The following is a 10000-nucleotide window of genomic DNA, read 5'->3' on the forward strand; positions in this document are numbered from 1 at the left end:
TTCTTGGTCTCCTCGGTCTCGAAGGAGGCGTCGTAGAGGCCGTATCGGCAGGTCGTTGGAGGGGAGGAGCTGGATGAAGGTGGCGAAGGGGTCCTCCACCGTGTCCCCGATGTCGCCCACCAGGATCTGCTTGCCCTCCTCCACGATGATGTGCTTCTCGTCCTTGCTCAGGCAGAACAGCACCGCCTTCTTCCTCCGGCTGATCTCGTCCTTGGTCGAGCTCTTCCTCACCGTCATGTCGTTGAACACCTTGATCACCTCCTCCTTCACGGTCACGCCTGATGCCTGCGGGACGCCACAACGCGCAGCGTTAGCAACATGGCAACGCCGACGCGACTCGGACGCCGCTCAAATCTGACGCGTGGCGAATGAGACGGACTTATAACAGTTTATTAAAGTAACATAAGCTACAAGGAAGTGGCTGGAACGAGAAAAACCAACGGTGGACGAGTGAGTTGATGTTATTTTAGGTTTTTTTTTTACAATGGAAAGAATTGCATTTGCCATAAAACTGCAACAAAGTGTGTTCTTGAAAAGATGGATGGGCTCCATTAAACCAGGGCGGCCATCTTTTCTTTGATGTTAAAGGGCGAGGCTCTTTGATCAGGTTTACTTAAAAGTTTAAAGATTTCTTTTTTTTTTATATCACAAAGTTGCAACCATGTTTACAGAGAGTGTTGTTATTTAGTTGAGAGGTCTTAGTAATGTGTATTATAACGTGGTGGAAGGACCAACTCATTCACCTGTGCTTTATATAAAGGTTTGGATGTTTGAGATTAAAAATGTGATGAAAAAAAAAAAAAAAGACATTCTCTCTCACAAGGGAAAATATTTTATCATTTAGTTTTATTTACATCCAATTTTCTGCCGTCAAGGAGCCAAAACGATTCATAACGCCAACACTTTGGTAGCGTTGGATCTTATTTTGAAATTCCGGCTCCCACGTACGCCCGACCACCAAGACTAATCCCACAGAGACACGTGGAACTGGTTCAGTGGGAAACTGGAATCGGTCGCGGCGTGAACGTGGAGTCAGGTTGGTCAAAGTGTATGGAGGCCAGCGTTCAGTTAGCATCCGATGCTAAGCTAAATGTGTTTCTGTCCTTCAACCGGAGCTCTGTGTCCGACCGGAGTGAAGACCCCCCCCCCCCCCCCCCCCCCCCCCCCACCACCCACCCCCCCGTCACATATTTGCAGGCTTTTCGCAGGTTTTCTAAGCTCACTGCTCTCAGATGAACCGCGGGGCGACTCAGCGGGTTTTTATAGACGATGAGTCAGTGTTGAAACAACATGCAGCTCCAGCCGCCTTCACCCCCTCAGTCCCAATCACCACTTTTCTTTTCTGTTCCAAGTAAAAGAGCATTTTCCCCCCACAGTCACTCAACAGAACAAAACCCATCGTTCAGGACTGACGTTAACGGGCCGCTGTGTAAAAATGGAAAAGTTTCACCATGAACTTCTATAAGTCAGCCGGGAAAATTCTGATTAAAGTAGAACTTTTAGCATCGAAGAACATTTATGTCGTCATCAAGTCATTCTCGGGCTTGCGCAAAAGAAAAAGAAGTTTTAATCGATTTATCACATTTTAATCTAAAAACTTTATATTTTGCAAATCAGAGACCCCCCCCCACACACACAGTTTTTCAACATTGTTTTTCATCCCGCCAGTCCTTGTGGGTTTGAGTAGTTGCTGTTGCACTTTTGCTTTTGAATGACAGAAACTCATAATTTTTTTTTTATTTTGGGATTGTTTATATGCATTTTAACTCTGAGGAAAATCACAGTAATAAAGTTCCACTTTTTGACAAGATATTCAATATCTGCAGTGATTTATAAGTGGAATGAGAAAAAATCAAATTTGAAAATAGAATTCAAACAACTTTTTCTGAAAAAAAAAATATAAATTTTTTTAGGCCAAATTGCTCAGGCCTAAGTCGTTTAAATGTAATAACCTGTCGTCATTATGAGCAATACTATGTGATCACCCCCCACCAAAAAAAAAAAGTTTAGCCTCTGGCTTTCAAGCAAAGAAAAATTTAGTTTGAAAAACTGGATTTTTGAAAACCAGACTGAAATGTGAGAGGATGACGTGGATCCACATCAATAACATTTGGGGGTGTTTTCACACCAGGATAGTCCAGAAGTTGTGTAATTACAACAGCTGGTGGTTTGGGGGCGCCATCGTCAGAACGAACAGGAAGGGAATAAAGAAGGAACGAAGAAGAAACTTCTCAGTTTCTTCTCAGAGTCATTGATTTGTCCAGACCAAAGGTGTTAATCCACTTTGGTCAGGACTCATTAGCTCGTGTGATGATATAGATTTGAGACCAGATATCAACGAGTCTTGAGTCGTGAGATTTGGTCAAAGTTTTGGTTTTTTTTGCGTCTGCGGCTTTGGATTTGCGTCAGACCCAGAATGCACTGGGCTCTGCTGCATGGCGGCCTCTCGCCTCTCTGGTGGTCCCCCCATCGGGTTCACGTTGGCCGTGAACCGGACGTGGGCCAGAGTTCACCTCTTTGATCCGGATCAAGCGTACCGGGGAGCGTTCACACCGCCCCCCCCCCAAAAAAACTGAAGCAGACTTTCCCTGGAAGTCCCTGAAGTGAATTCCAGTCTGGGGTCACGCAGGGCACAGTGAATTCTCCTGGAAGTAACGGTGAGGCCACTTGGGCCAGGAGACGTGGATGAACGGTGACTCAGCTGAAGAACCAGAGGGTGGAGGACCGGCGTCCAGCGGGCCTCCACCTCACCGCACCGCCCGAACTGCGGCTCCCTGACCCACTGCGGCTCGGTTCAGAGGCCCGGGCGTCCGCCTCCCTCTTGGGCCTCAACAAGCCCCGGCTTCACATGGCCTGCTCCGTCCGGGCCCGGCTCAGCTCGGCCCGGGTCAGCTAGCGAGGGCTGGTCGGCGTCGCAGGACCTCAGCCGGGGTAAGATGGCCGCCCCGGGCCACACGGCCTGGGGGCAGGCCCGGCCCGGCACGCGGACCGTTATCTTGGTAAATACCCAGTAACCACTTAATAACCCTCGCTGCCGTCTGCGGAACGGGCTCCGGTTGGCAAAGGCCGCTTTTCACCGAACCGAAGCACCGAATTGTGGGCGAGACGGTCCGAGCGGCTAGCGCAGATAGCGGCTAACTCACGTCACGCTGCCCACCGCGCCGCGGAACAACGGTCCCCCGGAGCCCCGGAGCCGCTGCCGCGCTACCCTGCTACCCCGCGCGCCGCCACTCCCGACACCGACGCGCCGCGTTGTTGTTCCCGTTATTTCCTTACCATGTTGAACCGGGGTTTGTCCGCGTCGCTTCGCCGCTAAATGACGGTTACCGAGGGGTGAAAGGTAACGGAGAATGTGGCCGGCTGACCAGAGGAGGAGGAGGAGGAGGAGAGGGAGAGGGAGGGGGAGGGGGGAGAGGGAGGGGGGGGTGAGGGGGCGGGGCCAGAAGGGGGGGTCACAGCATCAACACGAGCCAACCGAGCGCGAGCCGCGCTGCCGCGGGGAAAAAAAAAAAAAAAAAAAAATCATATCTCCTTAAATGGTAATAAAAATGTCCGAGACTCTAAAAGTTATTAAAGAAAAACCGTCAGGAGAATAAAATAAAATATTAACTTTAAATGAGTGTTTTTCAAATATCAGTCTTCAAACTGATAAATTTATTTTTAATATACAAATTTACATAAAGTAAATTGATTTGTTTTACCCACGGAATTAAGTTTTAAACACAAGTTTGATCATGATTTCAAGAAAGCATCCAAATGTTTTTATTACAAATTATAAAGGAAATAAAAGATGGGAGACTTAAAAAGCTCAAAAATAAAAACAAAAATGTTTTGAATGAAATGTCATATTTTGGAATAAATTGATCAAAATTCAAACATTTGAATTATATAGTTTTAACAGGTTTGAGGTAAAAGATATATGTATATATATATTTTTTTTTATTGATGCAGAGAAGTAAAATTATTATTTTTTTTTAACTGTTCTTTCGAGATATTTTATAAAAAATTTCTGTTTAATGCTACATTTCTAATGTATTGTGCAGCAATGTTGGTAACAAGTTTTTCTGCTTCAGAAATTTGAACTTCCATTAAAAAACATAACTTCCATTAGTTTTCTTTTGCTCAATTAAAGCCCATCTCTCAAGTTTCAAGGTAATTTTTGTTAAAGCAGCAGAACTGAGGCCGACTGCAACATCACAGCTGTGAAGGAAATGAAATAACTGAAAACAAAACAGTGGGAAAGAAAACACTTTATTTTTTTACATCAAAACAGGAAACAAACAGGCGAGAGCCAATGAGGAGGCAGAGGGCGGTCAGCGGTCATAAATAAAAACAACGTAGGAAAAAAAAACAACTAAATAAATACAAAGGGGGGGGTCCAGTGTCGTATCTACAGCCGACCTCCATTCAATAACACACACACACACACACACACATGCATCAGAGCAGGAGAACGCAGCCAAACGGCAAAAAACAAACTACAGCAGGAAAGTGAAAAAAGAGACCCCGTCACTGGGAGTCCAGAGAGGCCGTGCAGCACCGAGGGCTCTTTTCTGGATCGGTTCAAACGTTTTCAGTGAAACATAAAAGAGAACAGTTTTTAAGTTTCGACCTTTAAGAAATGAACCTCTGAGATTTAAAACGGCGGAACTTTGTCCCCTGAACCAGCTCAGCACCCGGACACTGAACACACCGGGTCCATTTTCTCTTTGGATAGGTTTATTCACTTTACTCAGACAAGCCCTGATTGAAGAGGTTTAATCAGGGGGCGGGGGCCTGAGTGTACTGTGGGCGGGGCCTGAGTGTAAAAAAAAAGGGGGGGGCGTGGTCACATGACAAAGGAGCTGCTCAATAATGGTTCACAGTTTGACGGTGGCCAGAAGCCCGAGAGTCCAAGAACACCAGAACCGCTAAAGGAAACATTTTAAGCGTGAATGAAACTGAACTTTTAAAATTTGACGACTTCACGTCTGGAGCTTTTAAAAAAAAAAAAACATTTTCTGCTGTCGTCGTTACCACGTAAAACAAAGTGAACCCTGGATTTCTAGATGCTACTTTATCGTAAACAAACGGAGAGTTTTGACCCTCCGGGCTTCCGTACGCCTGCAGCTGCTCTTCTTTCCCTGAGCGAAGTGTTCTGCGGTTCTCGCCTCACCTGGGTTCCTGTACTGGAATGTTGTTTGCCTCCTCACGCGTCCCAACGCCAAAACTGAAGGGGGGGGCGGAGCTCCTGGACAGGAAGTGTCTCCTACGTTTCAGGACTCTACGCGCTTTCTGCTACATGACCTTTGACCCTGTCTAAGTCCAGCAGCTCATCGGCTGCCGCTCCGACCAGAGAGCGAGGGGGATGGTCGGGGGTAGGGAGGTGGGGACGGGGTCGTGTTCAGGGTCGGGAGCGTTTTGTGGCGGGGGCGGGGTCGCGCTCCGACAGGCCGAGGCGGCCGAGCTGCGACTGGAAGTAGTGCTGCAGGCGCTGGCCGGCTCGCGCCTCGTTGGTGTGGCGGGGGTTGTACTGGAGGCAGTTGGAGAACATCAGGTCCACGTCAAGACACAAACTCCGCTGCAGGGGGAGACGGAGATCTCAGCGGATTGGTCAGACAGCCAAGAGAAGTGGTGACATCACGTGACATCATCAGGTTGATTAGCGAAACCTTTTCTCAGCATCATCACTCCTCGTAGCATTAGCATTAGCGTTAGCGTGGTGCGCGGTGGGCGGAGCCTGACCTGCTGTCTGATAGTCACAGTTGTTGACCTTCTCCCTGATGGTGCTCAGAGCGATGGGCTTCTTCACGATGTCGTAGTAGTCTGGTACCTGGAGCACAGGTGAGCAGGGGCTCAGACGAGGCGGGGGAGGGGTGTGTGTGTGTGTGTGTGTGTGTGTGTGTGTACCTGAGTCCGGGACACCAGCTTCATGAAGGGCCAGCTGTCCTCGTGTCTCACCAGCTCCACCGTCAGCTGCTCGCAGGCCGACAGCTCGTGGACGCCCTGGTTCCTCCCGGAGGAGCGGCGGCTGGAGGAGGCGGGACTCGGCCTGCAGGGCTTCGGAGGAGCAGCGGCGTCTGAGGGGGGGGGGGGGGGAGGCTGAAGTCAAACCAGGAAACCACTCCCATTGGCTGGTTAGCGACAGCCTGAGACGCTTACTGCGTCCTGATTGGTTGTTCAGAGTTTACCTCGGGGGGTCCAGAAAGCCGGTTTTGTGAAAACTCAAGAGCAAGTTAACCCTGAAATGAGGGGAAACTTGAGTTTTCCGTTCCAGAAAAGCGGAATTAAGCTCGTGGTCGGTAACCATGGTAACATACTCTGAACTTCTAAGTTCCGACATTCTCCTTCCTTTTTTTATTTTTACTTCATCAACCCCCTCCCCTTCCCCTTCCCCGTGTGGATAATTCCTTACTGAAGCACATTTTATACACAACATTACTTTGATTTTGTGAAATGGTAGTTTTTATCTTTATAATATTGGTAAACAGTGTAGAGCGGTTAGAGATTCTCCCTCACACTGAAACAAGTGGGGTTTTTTTTCGGTTTAGTTTATAAATTAAGAAGTGTGTGTGGTATTTTATTAATTAATTATGTGCTGACGTACACATCATCACATTTCAAATGATTCCACTTTGATAAAAATGTCTATAAACACTGTTAATCTGCTCAGTAGGATAATAACAGGAGTTCAAACAACATTTGGTTACTGGTTTAAATTACTACTTGAAGTCGGTGCTGAATAATTTTTTTTCAATTTAAATACTAAAATTAACGTCAAAATGAGGTACAATCAGAGCGTATATACATACAAGCCTTTTCGTTCTAGTGTTATTTTTAGCTGCTTCCAAGTCGCCTTGCACCTCAACGAAATTCAGATTTCACTTATTTTATTATTTCTATCCGTCTGCTGTGACCTCAAGTTCAATGTTAAGTCAGTGGAGTAACACGTTTAAACTTACGAGTCGTGTCTCGGGATTCTTACAGCAACAAGAACAGTTTTGGGTCCGTTGCCATAGCGACTGGTGGCATCGTGGTTGCCGCTTCCAGATCAGCTGTTCTGGAAGCGGGAAAATCTGAATTTCCCGTCTCGGAGCCCGTCGACTCCAGGGAGAGAGACTCCGCTCAGTTTTGTTTACCTGTGGCTTGTTTACCGTTTTTTGTTTACCTGCTCTCGATCTCTTGCGAGACTCGGTCCGACCCGGGGAGGTTTTGTCCTCGCTGGCCGGGGTTCTGCCGCGACCCCCGGAGCGAGGCGGCGCCCTACCGCCGGCGTGGCGTTTGGCTTTGAGGAGGGGGGCGTGGCCTTTTTCCCCCGACGACCTGTGATTGGACAGCGAGCTGCAGTCAACTGAATTAGCAACCGCTACCGTCGCTGGAGGGACAGAGACTCACTTAGACGCTGAGGAGTTTCTGCCCGATGATCCCGTGTTGCCCTTGGGCGTGGCCTGTTGGCTCCTGGGCGTGGCCTGTTGGCTCCTGGGCGTGGCCTGTTGGCTCTTGGGCGTGGCCTGCTGGCTCCTGGGCGTTTGGCCCCTGGGCGTGGCGTTCTGCTGGCCCTTGCCCTTAGGGGGCGGAGCCTGGCTCTTCTTGGTGCTGCAAGGGATCCGGGGGTCAGTTCAGACTCGTTCAAGAGTCCAAGAGTCTCAACGTTTCCACACTGACCTCACAACGACCTCCTCTTGCTCGTCCTCCGACTCCTCCTCCTCCTCCGACTCCTCCTCTTCTGACTCTTCCTCCTCCTCTTCGACTCCTCCTCCTCCTCCGCCGACTCCTCCTCTTCGTCATCCTCTTCCTCGTCCTCGTCGATGGAGGAGCGCTGACGGGGACGGCAGGCGGTTGGACCTTTGCTTGGGCCGACAGTCGGGACAGAACCAGTCGCCTCCCGGAACAGACTGGGACAAAGAGAGAGAGACCGCCGCGTCAACGCGCCACTCCCACACGGAGGCGGGGCCTCGGGGGAGTGGGCGTGGCCTCGGAGAGTGGGCGTGGCCCCCATCACCTTGAGGCGGGGCCTGAGACAGTGGGTGTGGTGTCCGCGGTCGCAGCCGTCGCACAGCAGCATGTTGTCGGCGTCGCCCTTGCGCCTGCAGATGCGACAGCGGGCGTTGAGGATGGAGCGAGACCAGGCGATGCTTCGCTCCAGGGTGGACAGGTGCACAAACACCTGGAGGGGGGGGGCAGACACAGGGTGAGTGACGGCCCCGACAGCCAATGGGGTGGGCGGAGCTTTCAAAATGGATGGTTCAGCACAAACCTGAGAGAGGCTGGAGCACAGAAGCAGAGACTCCCTCCATCGCTCCAGAACCGTTTTGAAGACACGGCCACTGTCGCTGCCGTCTGATGCACAAACAAACAAACAAACAAACAAACAAACAAACAAAGAAACACACTGAGTGAAAAGAAATTAGGCTTCTTGCCTGTTTATTGAGGACAGATGAGGAAAAGTACCATCGCTGGCCTGGTCCTCGTCTTTCCTCTTGCTCTTCTTCACCTTCTGGTCTTTCTTGGAGTCGTCGTCGCCTGCAGGGGGGGGGGGGGGGTAGAGGGGGCGGAGTCAGTTTGACGCACGCCTTCCGGCAAGTTTCTTTCCCGCGGCTCAGAGGTTCACTCACCCAGCGGCGCTTTGAGGAAGCGTCTCTCGATGCCTTGCTCGATGTGAGAAAGCGCCTGGGCCAGGACTCGTACCGAGCTGCTGACCGCCTGAGGAGTGGCGCCGCCGCTGGTCGCCGAGCCGTCGCACCTGAGCTCCTGCAGCCTGACACACACACACACAACTTAAAAATAATGTGCTTTTTTTTAAATATGCATGCATTAACACAGGTTCTGCACTCCAAACACATGCAAATCATCATCATTACATCATATATTGGGGCAGTTTTCACTCACACAACATGAAATTGCTTCATGGAAATGAAAATTTAGACGCCATCCTTTCTTATTAAGACATTTTTCCAATTCAGAATTTTTTTTTTCCTGCACAAATGATTATTTTTGTCTGTTTAATGCTCTTCGACAGACTTTAGCATATAAACATGGCACAAAATGATGTTTTCTTCTGCACTGCGGTGGAAATCCTGAGTATACTTTAGTCATTTAATCATTCCGGGGATGCCAGTGAGCAAAACAGGCGGCGAAACCAGGAGTTTTTTTTTTATTGTAATGTCCAGTTGACGAAGCAATGTTGAAACGATATACTGAAGATTTCACACTTGTGTAGAGTTGCCAATGATAAATGTCGGTGGTATAACCTCTCAATACTCATTAAAAATCTGCTGAGGTAATCAGAGCCCCTGAACCTTCTTACTTTACATACATCCTTATTTTTTTATTTTTTATTAAAAAAGACCGTTTTAAAATTGGAGAAAACTAGATTTGTGTTGAGGGGTTCTGAAAAGAAGTCCTATCAGGTGTTGGGGGCCTTTTCTGACTTTTTTTAACAATCCATCTACAAAGGTGCAGGAGTGATTCTTTACTCAGTATTCTGGCTGTACGACTCGCTGAACGTCTATAATATTTGTGTTTTACAGGTTGTTTTTTGGTTTAAGTGACAGTAAGGGGCAAGGAGTGTGTCGTTTGTGTGGGGTGGAGTTTTTTGTCTTTGTCTTTTCATATATAACTCAGAATTGTAATTGTTGTTTCTATATTTCTGTCCAAAAGTTAATAAAACATATTAAACACTATAAAAAAAGACATTTTTAAATACATTACAGATTACAGGATTTTTTTTTTTTTTTTTACTAAGTAAACGATCTGTGTCGTCCCGCCAGGTTGTCAGGTCCTCTGACCCGCCGGTGGGCGGAGCTTAACTGTAGCCACACCTGTCTTTGACCCTCAGGTGTGCCTGCTCCACCTCCACCGGCTCCACCGCCGTGCTGTCCCGGCCCTCGGGACCCAGCAGCTCGTAGTTTCCCGCTTCCAGCGCCGAGCGCCACACCGGCCGGTCCATCGCCTGCAGACGTCAGAGCAGCACAGGTGAGGGCGGGGGGGGGGGGGGGGGCTACCTGGGAACACCTGTGGG

The 10000-nt window shown here is 49.0% G+C and overlaps 2 protein-coding genes across 2 annotated transcripts in view; both read right to left on the reverse strand.

Moving 5' to 3' along the window:
- The window catches only part of cfl2 (cofilin 2 (muscle)), a 5436-nt gene extending 2023 nt beyond the window's left edge, over positions 1–3413 (reverse strand). The window contains 3 exon segments of the mRNA XM_080513463.1: positions 1–50; positions 52–285; positions 3277–3413. The exon segment at positions 1–50 is cut by the window's left edge and continues 24 nt beyond it. Of these exon segments, the coding sequence (XP_080369589.1) occupies positions 1–50; positions 52–285; positions 3277–3279 (287 nt within the window). The 5' untranslated portion in view covers positions 3280–3413.
- An 831-nt stretch (positions 3414–4244) lies between these two features.
- baz1a (bromodomain adjacent to zinc finger domain, 1A) overlaps positions 4245–10000 on the reverse strand; it is a 16718-nt gene continuing 10962 nt past the window's right edge. The window contains 14 exon segments of the mRNA XM_080512563.1: positions 4245–5545; positions 5547–5560; positions 5725–5812; positions 5890–6059; positions 7148–7302; positions 7375–7575; positions 7639–7727; positions 7730–7804; positions 7806–7874; positions 7982–8146; positions 8237–8319; positions 8431–8502; positions 8595–8737; positions 9801–9931. Of these exon segments, the coding sequence (XP_080368689.1) occupies positions 5384–5545; positions 5547–5560; positions 5725–5812; positions 5890–6059; positions 7148–7302; positions 7375–7575; positions 7639–7727; positions 7730–7804; positions 7806–7874; positions 7982–8146; positions 8237–8319; positions 8431–8502; positions 8595–8737; positions 9801–9931 (1617 nt within the window). The 3' untranslated portion in view covers positions 4245–5383.

Source organism: Blennius ocellaris, assembly GCF_963422515.1.
Source record: "Blennius ocellaris genome assembly, chromosome: 17".
NCBI lineage: Eukaryota > Metazoa > Chordata > Actinopteri > Blenniiformes > Blenniidae > Blennius > Blennius ocellaris.